Here is a 12,334-nt window from a genome sequence, read left to right as displayed (position 1 = left end):
GCGACCCAGCGTCACGGCAGCTCGGCTTCTCGGCTCGCGCGCCTCGCCCGCCACCGCCCCCTCCCTCCCCGCCCGAGACCACTCCCGGGCGCGCGCAGCTCCACTTCCGGCGTACGAGGCGGTGACAATGGGAGCGGCGCGGGCGGCGCCGGGAGGCAGCTGACAGGCGTCTGCGGCTTCGCTTCATGGCCGCGGTTGCGTCCCGCCTGGGCTGTGCGAGCGGACCGAGGGCGGCCCCGCGGCGGCCGGCAGCCGGGAGCCGGAACCAGCAGGTAGACCGAGGCGGGATCCGTGCGCCGCGCCGCTGAGGCGCAGCATGTGAAGGGAAGACGGCGTCCAGCGCGGGGCGAGCCTCTCAGCCGGCCGGCATGGCTACGACGGCCGAGCTCTTCGAGGTGGGTCCCTCCCGGGGAGCGGCAGGCCCCGGGGGCCGGCGTGGCGGAGAACGTCACCGCTGCTCGCCGGCTCGGCCCCGGGGCGGTCCCGGGCAGAAGGGAGGGGAAGCGGCGGAGGGGGACGGGGGTCCGCCCGGGCCGAGCGTGACCTGGGCGAGGGGCGGCCCGGGGGTCTCCGACGGAGGAGGGCCCGCCGCCGGGTTTTGGGTCGCTGGCCGTGGAGGATGTCTCCTCCGCCCAGGGAAAGAAGAACCCGAAGCCCGGGATGGGGCGAGTCCTGTCTTGTCGCGTGCATCCTCGCGACAGTGCTGCTGCTGGTGGGGGACATACCTGAGCTGGGACTCCTCGGGGCTTCTTGGTGTTTATGGAGGCATTAGGCCATTCGTGCTGGTTAGAGGTGCCACCCCTCTGATTGCCGGTGTATCCTCTTATTTGAAAATGCTGGTCGCTTTTTTTTTTCTTTTTCTTTGCGACAATAAAGGCCTTAACTGAAGGAGAGACAGAACTGAAATGAACCAAAGTGTTCAGATCTTAAGGAATTCATCGTACAGCCACCTAAACTGCCAGATAGTCCCTTTAAGGTGATAGGCAGTGGACATTCGGATGTATTTCCTTGAGTGTCTTCAATAACTGAATCTGAAAATTTAACTTCATGAAGTGTGTTGTAAGAAGCCGCGGTGTTTGTGATGCTAGAATCACAAAGCAATGAAAAACAGTGTCTCATTCTGATTGATTCATATTAACCACAGTGTAGGAGGTTGTCAAGAACAGCATTTCTCCATGATCGGGCTTGGGGATATAGCTCAGTGGTAGATCTCTTGTCTCACGTTTGGTAGTCCCTCGGTTCTAACTCCCAGAACGACCAAATAATAATAATAAAAGTATTTCTCCGTGCGTGAAAATTGTATTCTTTTATGACTTGAGATTCAGCATTTTGAGCTTTAAATGTCCAGTTTTCATAGCAAATAGAACTTTTCATTGTTACTTTGTTACCACATCTTGGCTTTTAGTCATCCCTATCACAGATAATGCTTTTGTTGGGAGAAATAACATGTTAAAGTTGTAATTAATAATGATTTGTGGCTGAAAGTTTATAAAACTTCAGAAACACTTATGGCATTGTCTTAGATTTATAAGTGCCGAGAGATATGTGACATTAATTTCCCTAATTACAGAATCTTGATATCTGTTTACTGACACTTCTTTCTGTCAACATTTTGTGTGGCCCAAAATACTAGGCAAATCTGTAGTTCCTTGTTTTATGTTTCACATCTTATAGAATATGAGAAATATTCTTTGTATCTCATGAAAATACCAAATCAGCTGTTAACAGAAAATCATTGTATTTGCCATACAGTACATAAGACATGTTGTGAATTAATGAATTTTTTGATGTTCACAGTTGTTTCTTGGAGATTATATGTGTGTGTGTGTGTATTTTTTTTTCACAAATATTTTGTATATGACCAAGTGAGTTCAATAACTTTTTATTTTTAACCATTTTGTTAATTTATTTGAGAATGAGAGAGAAAGGCAGAGAGAGAGAGAATATGAATGGGCATGCCAGGACCTCTAGCCACTGCAGACAAACTCCAGATGCTTGCACCATCTTGTGCATCTGACTTCACATGGGTACTGGGGAATTGATCTTGGTTTCTTAGGCTTTTCAGGCACTCACCTTAACCACTGAGCCATCTCTCTAGTCCCTCAATAACTTTTTTGAAAATGTATTTTATTTCCTGGGGTTGAAAAAGAAGTGGTGGAGAAATACATATGTTTCCCTTTCAGGATCCTGCTGCTTAGTAAAGTAGTTAAACCAAAGGTAAAGTTTAACTCTGTGACTCCAGTTATGTAGTAGCTGGTGAGAAATTCAATAAGGATACGTATTCAGGATTCCTAGAACAAACTTAAACATATTTATAGGCTTTAACTCAAGTGACTTTTTCTTCGTCATTTGTAGCTGGTTGCATCATCAGAATTATAACATTATAATAATAGTTACAATTAAGTATTATTAGTTAAATATAATTAAGATGTATGTTTGTCTTTTCCTGAATGGCTGTGAATGTAGCCCTGCAATGAACTCTGCTCTTGAATAAGCCTTCATTCCCCAAGTGAAAAGTTGACCTCTTTAGAAAGGAGAAGAGAAAAAGACCCAGTCTCTGCTGCCAATTCCTGCAGATACTGCCATGGATTTGGATTACTGGATAAGTCAGAGAGTGTCTTTTTCTCCTACTTCCCTTTCTTAGTCACAGCTGGAAAACTGAAGGCAGGATGTAGTCAAGGATATTTTGGGATTTTTTTGCATCCTGGTTTTCATGCACTACCAAATAGAATTGTAGTTTCATTTTCCACAGTGGAGAAGTTAAGGGGAAACAAAATTGAACTTTTGAAACCATGAAATTTCATTATTAGCTCTGCTTCTTTTAAAATCTTAATATTGATTCTATGACTCTTTTTTTAATGTAGACAACTTCCTACAACAAAATCAAACTACAGAATCTTTCTCCAAGTGATAGAATGATTTATTAGTAGATGACTTAGGTATTGCAATAAAGTATATCCTAAAGGTTGCCCAGACATAACCTTCTTGGTTCCATCCCTTGTTAACAGGTCTTTCTGAAAGAAATCATCAGTGGCATTTAAAAATGATAAGCCTAGGATGGGTTGTTTGAATGGGATTCCTCTGTGGTTTGTAGTAATTATATATTCAGCATATTAAAAAATGGTTTGGGTGGTAAATTCTTTTTCTGTTGTTACAGACATTGTTCTTCATTATAGATGCTACTTCTCATTTGCCTATTTTCTCCACATCATTTCTTATTTATTTATTTATTTATTTTTATTGGCAACTTCCATAATTGTAAACAATATCCCATGGTAACCCCCCCCCCCGCCACTTTCCCCTTTGAAACTCCACTCTCCATCATATCCCCTTCCCCTCTCAATTAGCCTTTTTTTAATTTTGATGTCATGATCCTTCTTTCCTATTGTGATGATCTTGTGTAGGTAGTACCAAGCACTGTGAGGTCATGGATATCGAGGCCATTTTGTGTCTGGAGGAGTACATTGCAAGGAGTCCTACCCTTCCTTTGGCTCTTACACTCACCACCTCTTCCACAATGGACCCTGTGCTGTGGAAGGTGTGATTGAGAAATTTCAGTGCTGAGCACTCACTCCTCTGTCACTTCTTCTCAGCACCATGGTGCCTTCTGTGTCATCCCAAGGTCACTGGCATCTGAAAAGAGAAGCTTCTGTAACCAAGAGTGAGAGTAGCAGTAATATATGGGTATGAACATTAAGAGAAGTGCTTACTGGGCAGTTTGGTGAGCATAGTATATGCATTTAGCCAGACAGTAGCAGAGTTTACACCCCTAGGGCTCATGACTACCCCTGTTCTAGGTTTTCAGTCTCAGGAATGTGTTCCTTCCCACTGTGCAGGCCTCCACTCAAATTAGAGGGCGGTTGGTTTCCCCCATGGCAGATGTGCCACTATTGTACCTGTTGGCTCATTTGGCCTGGCTGGCCAAATATAAGTCTTGCAGTGACTATTGGATATCTTTACTGGTGATTTATCTCTCTCCCATGGAACTGCATGCAGTATGGCTTTTTCTAGCTTTCTGTAAGCTGGTATACATGGAGGAGGTTTTCAGCTCAGCTCCAGCAGGATTTCTCAGTGGCCTTGCAGCCCATCATGTCTATAGATTCTTCCCTTTTCTTTGGGCAAGCTACTTTTAGGGAAGAGTTCTTCGTTAAAAACTAGGGCCTATTATTTATTCAACAAACATTTTTGAGTACCTACCAAGTTCAAGATAAGGCACTAAGTAAGATTATCAGTGCTACGTTTCTAAAATGACATGCCATAGAAAATTCATCCATGGATTCATTCATCAATATTAGTATCCTACCTTCCCTAGACTGATTGCATTCTGGTACTGGAGTTGAAATATGGAGAATTATAATTATAGTTGGATTAGACAAATATAAACTGATAATACCACAATACCATAGGAGGACAGGCTCTCTTCCTGGGGTAATTGGGAAAGTTTTCATATAGTAATGGCATCATAAATTCACTATTGATGGGTAAGTAGAAGCCTCAAGCAGGAGAAGGGCTTTGTTTAGGGAATGCTAAGAAAAGGACATGTGTAGGCATGCTTTAATAAGGAGTAGTGGCTCATGGCCAAGCATTGAGATGATAGGAATTTGAGGAAGTTTTGAGAAAATGTTTTGTCAACTGTACTTCAGGGTGCTGACTCAGTTTTTTCTTAGGAGGTTCAAATGAGCCAAATGCTTTTACTGTTAGTGTGAAAAATTGCCTTCAGTGGGAAAGAGATTGTTAGTTGGAAAAGAACAGGCGTTATAGTCAATCTAGCATAGTTCTTTTCATTTGGTAATTGTTCCAGAATTGTCTGTTGCTTGGTTAACTTAGGGAGTAAAATCTTTAACTTAATGTGGACAGAGAAAAGTGGAAATTTGGGAAGACATTATGAATGAGATGAAACTGAAAAGAATTTGATTACTGAGAAGTTAATTCCAAGTATATGAACTTTGGAAAGTAAGTGATTGATGACATATCAGCTGGCAAAGAAAATTAGAAGGACCTTTCAGGAAAAAGAAATAATGTTTTCATTTTGAAAGACTATATATTATATTAGGCTGGATTTAATGGTATAGTCAGGCAGTCTAGCTACTCCAGAGGCTGAGACAGGAGAATTGCAAGGGAAAGGCCAGCCTGGTTGGTGTGTGCCGAGGGGGGGGCGGGGGGGGGGTGAGGTGGGGGGAGGGTCTCTCAACTGTACATCTCAGTGCTTGGGTGGTCTTGAGCAACTTACTTGTCTTTGTTGGGGAGCATAATTTCTACCTCAGAAGGTTAGTTGATGATTCCCTTAAGTTTTTTAAACTGCTTAGAAGAATACAGGTAAAAGAGTAGTTGCTACTTCTAAAAATTAAGTGGTAGGCACTTTCAGCTTAACTGAATTAATAGGACAAAAGGGTCTGGTATCGTGGTACACACCTGTGATCTTGGCACTTGGAATGCAGAGGCAGGACGATTTTGAATTTGAGGGTACCCTGGGCTATATGGTGAGTGAGCCCTACCATCCTCCACCCTTGCTAAAAAGAAGCAGCTTAGATTGAGCATCTGTCAGAGGAAGAGTCTTTATAAGTAGTCTAAGAAGTAATAAACCTGGAGATAGGGCTATGTAAGGAAAATTACAGAAAGGGGTTGTGGAAGGTTTTGTTTTTCATAATGTCCACAGCAAGATCTATCATCCTATGATGTAACTGACACTCATCCTATAGAGGGGGAGGGTCTCTGCTTCTTTGTTGAATTTGGATGAGCCATTGGCTATAGCAGAAGTGTGTACTTAGTAATTTCCAAGGTTTGGTCATGAAAGATACTATGACTGGTCAGTGGTGGATACATGCTTGAAATCCAGCAGCTATGCCCACAGAAAGTTCAGGTAGCCCTTTCAGAGACAGTTGGCCCTGGGCTCTGGCTGAACTCCCAATGAACACCAACTTGACATCCCATGTTGAACATCTCTAGCCTCCTTGCTTATAAGCAACAGAAACTAGATTTCCTTAGAGTCCTGCCCAAATTACAGATTTGTGAACAAAATAATGGTTATTAATATTTTAAGCCCCTAAGTGTTGGGTTATTATGTAGCAATAAATAACCAGCACAGAAGCTGATAACTTGTTATCTATATCCAAGACTAAAAGGTTTCTACCACTGTTAGCAGAGTGGGAGAGGTAGAGAGAGATGATTAGAGTTAAGGATTTATATTTAAATACTTTATGCCCCTAGTTCTGTAGTCAAAATAAATCAGAAAAGAACTTTTTTTGAGTGTATGTATATATGAATTGTGTATGTGCATGTGTGCACGTGTGGGCACACATGTTCATATAGGTACATGTGCATGTGTAAAAATGTGAATATGGAAGGCTGGAGAGATGGGTTAGCAATTAAGGCGTTTGCCTTCAAAGCCAAAGGACTCTGATTCAATTCCCCAGGTCCCATGTAAGCCAGATGTACAAGGGTGCACATACGTCTGGAGTTCGTTTGTAGTGGCTGGATGCCCTGGCACATGTACTCATTTCCCCGCTCCCTCTCTATCTGCTTCTTCCTCTCTCTTTCTCTCTCTCTCTCTCTCTCTCTCAAATAAAAGTGTGCATATGGAGCTGGACATGGTGGCACACGTCTTTAATCCCAGCACTCAGTAGGCAGAGGTAGGAGGATCGCCATGAGTTTGAGGCCACCCTGAGACTACATAGTGAAATCCAGGCCAGCCTGGGCTAGAATGAGACCCTACCTCAAAAAACAAACAAAAAAAAGTGTGCATATGGAGACCAGAGGTTTATGTCCAGGTTCTTCCTCTATTGCTCAGCACCTTATTTATTGAAGCAGGCTCTCGTGAACACAGAGCTTGATGAGTCTAGCTGGCCATTGTGTCTCATGGATCTCCTGTCTGTCTCCCAAGCACTGGGATTATAGGTGGGCCATCACATCTGTGCAGCATTTACACTGGTGTTGGGGATCCTGACTTGGGTCCTCATGCTTGCATGGCAAGTGCTTTACCATTGAGCCATCTCCCCAGCCTCAAGTGAATTGTTAGAAAGAGCAAGTCCTTAAATTGAAGATAGTTTTATACTATGCATGTATGTGTGTAATTAATGTAAAATACTAAATTTATAGTGCTCTAAAGAAATTGGATAGATGTGTATTAGAGGATTGAAATACTGATTTTCTTTGTTACCTTATTGTGGATTACAGTTTTTAATTTTTTTTAAATTTTTATTTGAGACAGAAAGAGAGAGAATGGGTGTGCCAGGGCCACTAGCCACCGCAAATGAGCTCCAGACACATGGCCACTTTGTGCATCTGGCTTACATGGGACCTGGAGAATTGAACTTTGGTCCTTAGGTTTTTGTAGGCAAGCTTCTTAACTGCTAAGCTATTTCTCCGGTCCATGGATAGCAGTTTTATATAACACTTTTTATATAACCCTATAAGCAAAACTTCCACAAGTTTAATAAAAATTATGATTAGTGGAGTGGTATATAATATTTTGTTTATTAGAAGTTTATACATGGCTAATGTATTTTTTAATTAAGAACTTAGTTGTATGAACATTTTGCATAATAATGGTAGCTATGGTATTTTAAAACTTGATAAATTTATAAAAAAGAAAAAAGAAACTAATTTTTCTGGTGCTGTTTTCTTGGGACTGAAATAAAATTTAAAAATTTATATACATACATATATTGGCTTATTCAAGATACAGTAAATCAAAGAAATCAATGATTCCTACCTTCACTTGTTTTATTTCAAACCAGAGTCATTTAAATGCCTATTAGTATATTTATTATTCATTTATTATTAATTTACAAGCAGAGGGGGAGATATACACAGAGAGTGAGAATGGGCAGTCCAAGGCCTCCAGCCACTGCAGATCAACTTCATATGCACATGCCACTTTGTGTATCTGGCTTTACATGGGTCCTGAGGAATCGAACCAGGGTTGTTAGGTTTTGCAGGCAAGCACCTTAACCAGTGAGCTATCTCTCCAGCCCCTATTAATATATTTAATGTGCATGTTTGTAAATACATTTCAGATGGAAAATTTAAGTGGAAAATTTTATTGGATATTTTCCTTTATTTTCTATGCAGTTTGTTAGTTTACAAAAGTTCATTTTTTTCCAGTTTTAGAAAATAGGGAACTTGCTCAAAAACATACAAATACAGAGTTAGAGCTCAGAGATGTTACCCATTTCTAAATTAGAATAACCATCTATAATTTTTATTTTAAAAGATACCACATTGGAGTGGGAAAATCTGAGTTAGAATACTGGTTTAATACCTGGCTGGACAAGACTTACATGTCCTTGCTGTTGTTTCCTTGCATGTAAAAGTGAAGTGAAAGAGCTGGGCTGAGAAGATATTGAAAGACCATTCTTACCTTAAGATTTTAAAATCTCATCCTGTGTTTCTGCCAAATCACATAAAAGATGTCATTTTCTTCTCTTAACCTTTCTCTGGAGCTTGAAATCAGATACTTAGTGTCAAAAATGATGTAAACTCTACTGAAAGAGAGTTTACTTATGAGAATGCAAAATATTTTATAATAAATCCCGATTATCATGATTTAATCTTTGACATAGATTTTATGGTTGACTAAATATGTGATAAAAAAGAGTCGACTACTTCAATTAAATATGAAAATTGTATATCTAAAAAAGTAACATTACTCACCTCAGTGCCATATGTAGTTTTCACAGTTTGTTTTAGTTGGTATCTTAATGTGCTTTATTTTTCTAGCTTGCCATGCTAAATTTGAGATCCATTCTGCTAGTAAGTGACATTTTATTATTATTTTCAAATCAGTAGTCAATAAATGTTGTTTGTTAGTTTATAGAAAATATGTAGGGCTGGAGAGATGGCTTAGTGGTGAAGGTACTTGGCTGCAAAGCTTAACGACTCAGGTTCAATTCCCTGGTACCTACATAAACCAGATGCACAGGGTGGCACATGCATCTGCTGTTTATAGTGGCTAGAGGTCCTGGTGTGCCCATTCTTCTCTTTTCCTTTCTCTCAAATAAAATATTGAAATTTATATTTAAAAAAGAAAATATCGAAAGAATCTCATCAAATCAAATGGGGTTAGAGAGAAGAGGCCAACGAAATTAATTTCATTTCAGTTTCATAATTGTATTAGGCTCATATTTCTAATGGAATTTTGGGTTGATAACACCATGTTTTTTATTTCTGGGTTGTAGGGTGGTTGTCGGTCTTTCCTTTTGGTCTTGGACTACAGATCAGGGTTTGATGTTTTTTTTTTTTTAAGATCTATTCAAGTGTTTGCTAAGCATTGTTTTGCTGACCACAGTTGGAAGGTAGAACAGCTTATGATATAACCTGACTTTGCTTTCAATTAAAGTATGGAGAAATGAAAACCTAAAACAATTGTTATAAGACAATAAACGAACTGGGTCTGGTGGCACAGGCTTCTAACCCCAGCAATTTAGGAGGCTGAGGTACGAGGACAGAAATTCAGAGCCTGCTTGGACTACACCCTAGGCAACTGAAGGGTCTCAAAATAAAAGAGTTCCATGGTAGAGTGCTTGCCTACCTAGCATCTATGAAACCTTGGGTTTCAGTCTCCAGCATATAAAATGAGCGAAACAAAACAAACCCCCACATCATTGAAGAACATGTAGGGAACAAATCTTTCCAGGAAGAGCTGGGACTGGAAAAAGAAGAGCTGAGCCAGGCATTTTGTCATGATACAGCAGTATGATGCTGCTGTAATAGATTGCCTCTGATTGAGTAACTTTAACAGAACAGGAATTTATTTCTCACAGTGTTGACCATAGAGAAGGCTATCAAGGTGGGCCTTTATTACATCCTGTGTTGGCGAGTAAGAGAGGTAGGAAGAGACAGGAGAGAGAAATGGAAGGAGAACACATTATTTTGTTAGGGAACTTATAGCCTTCATCCTGTTTATAATTGTCATTATTCATGATGGTGCAATTCTCATGACTGAAACGTCACCACACATTAGACACTACTCCTTCACACTGTTTCTTTTGGGATTAAGTTTCAATACATGATTTTGTGGGAGATACTTTCCACCACTGTCAGTAGTAGGGAAAAGGCATTCTGTGGGGAGTTAAATGGCCACAGGCTAGGCAGTAGAGTAGCAAGCCAGGAATAAACTGATGAGAGTATAGCTGTTTGTTTGGGGCTACAGAAAAACTGGATAGGTCCTGCAAGATAAGAGCATTGGAGCATTAACATAAGAGTATAGACTTGACAGTGTAGTAATTGCCTAAGGAACTTTCTGAGTAAAATGCAGCAGTGTTTTAATGATTTTTGGCAGAAATAGGCATTGTAAACTTAAGGAAAATATACTATAGACATTACTTCAATTTCTGGTTTAATTGGTTTAAGGGAATATAGAAACAACTCTCAGAAATCCTGTAATCTTTCTTCTTTTACCTCGGCTTTGGAAAAATACTCTATTTTCCTCGAGCTTGTAGATGGTTCTGACACATATTGGATTTGTTTTGGGGAACCATGGTATAAGTAAATTAAAAAGTTCATTGGATTTTCTTCAATGGAATGGTATTAGGGATTTATGTTCATGTTTAAGGGATTGATGTCCAAGAGATTTTTCAGTAGGAATGACCCAAACACCATACTTTTATCTTACAACTGGTAGAATTTGTTAAAAAACAAAAAAAGAAAAAGAAACAAGTTTAACAGCTCAACTAGTTATGTGAAACTGAATTTAATATCAGTATGCAATTCTTAGGTTTTTGTTTCAGTAATTTTAGTTTTTAATTGCAATAGTAAAAAATTAGAGATGGCAAATCTTTATCAAGGTTATGAAATTGTAATCAGTTTTTTAAAAGTTATAGGTATTTGCAGTAGGAAATTAAGACACTTTTGGGAGGATATGGCCATCCTAATGACTTAAGGCTTGTTAATTTGTATTTTTTAAAAAAATTTTTATTTATTTAATTGAGAGCGACAGACACAGAGAGAAAGACAGATAGAGGGAGAGAGAGAGAATGGGTGTGCCAGGGCTTCCAGCCTCTGCAAACGAACTCCAGACGCGTGCACCCCCTTGTGCATCTGGCTAACGTGGGACCTGGGGAACTGAACCTCGAACCGAGGTCCTTAGGCTTCACAGGCGAGCGCTTCACCGCTAAGCCATCTCTCCAGCTCTGTATTTTTTTATTGTAAATTCTATTGCAACAAGGTTAAGTTTTAGCAAGAGGTATTGGGATTTATTTGGATCTATTAGCAAAAGCCTTTTTTCTTTTGTTTTGACTTCTTTTAGGACTTCTACAGAAATCAATAGCTGATTTATTTAAAGTCCTTCTTACAATTTGATTGTTTCTAAGACTAAAACCTGGATTTTGCTCCTACAACACTGTTTTCATTTTTCTTCTCCTTCATTAGTGCCTCCTGTTTTGTCTATTCTGTAGAATCCTTTTCCTCTTCTCCCCAGATGTTGGCATGCCCTTCTCCTTCCTAGATGATCTCCTTCACTTCCTGAGGTTTTAAGTAACCATTTCTATGACCACTCTGAAATTCTTAGGTAGCTTCAGTTTTTCCCCTATAGTACAAACTTGGTTTTCTAACCATGTGCCGCACATTTTCACTTCTGCACATAATAGGCATTTATAGTACACATATGCAAAATGAAACTCTTGTTTCTCCAACTCCCTTGTCCATCTCCTTCCCTGGTCTTCCCTGGCTCAGTAAGAGGCACCACTATTTGCATAGTTTTTCAGGATATAAACCTCTACAAGGACTTTATGACTCTTTTTTCCCCACCTATTTTTTCACATCCATTCCATCAGCAGTATTTAAGTATGAACCCATTTCTCAGCTCCTGCCCATAGCCTGAGCCAGTATCACCTTTTGTTTTGTTTTGTTTTTGGTTTTTTCGAGGTAGGGTCTCACTCTAGCCCAGGCTGACCTGGAATTCACTATGGAGTCTCAGGGTGGCCTTGAACTCACAGCAATCCTCCTACCTCTGCCTCCCGAGTGCTGGGATTAAAGATGTGCACCACCATGCCCGGCTTCAATATCACCTTTTAACTGCACTATTTACCATGTTACAGAGTGTGTCCTCTGGGACGCAGACATTGAGACAGTTATTATGCGTCATGTTCCTTAGGAAGTATTCTGTTGTGGAAACAATGTCATTTAAAAGTTTTAAACTCAGAATTCAAACTGCATCTTAGAGGATAGTACTCCATTGATAGAATGAACCTCCGAACTGGTACTTCAGTTATGCCTTCAATAGGTCTAGTTGGCTTAGTATGCTAAGTCTTCTGTTTCATTATTTATCTTGTTTTATTCTGTTCAGCATTGGAAGTGAGTTATTGAAATCCCGATTACTATGGAACTGTCTCTCCAT

At 40.2% G+C, this 12,334-nt stretch overlaps 1 protein-coding gene across 1 annotated transcript in view; it reads left to right on the top strand.

The window, feature by feature from the left end:
• Positions 1 to 239: 239 nt before the first annotated feature.
• The window catches only part of Exoc5 (exocyst complex component 5), a 64,751-nt gene continuing 52,656 nt past the window's right edge, over positions 240 to 12,334 (top strand). Inside the window, exon 1 of the mRNA XM_045154285.1 lies at positions 240 to 395. Coding sequence (XP_045010220.1) covers positions 369 to 395 — 27 coding nt within the window. The 5' untranslated portion in view covers positions 240 to 368. The remainder of the gene's footprint in view (positions 396 to 12,334) is intronic.

Source organism: Jaculus jaculus, chromosome 7 (genome assembly GCF_020740685.1).
Source record: "Jaculus jaculus isolate mJacJac1 chromosome 7, mJacJac1.mat.Y.cur, whole genome shotgun sequence".
In the NCBI taxonomy this organism is placed as follows: Eukaryota; Metazoa; Chordata; class Mammalia; order Rodentia; family Dipodidae; genus Jaculus; species Jaculus jaculus.
The sequence above is the reverse complement of the archived record's forward strand: the minus strand, read 5'-3'. Positions and strand labels throughout refer to the sequence as shown.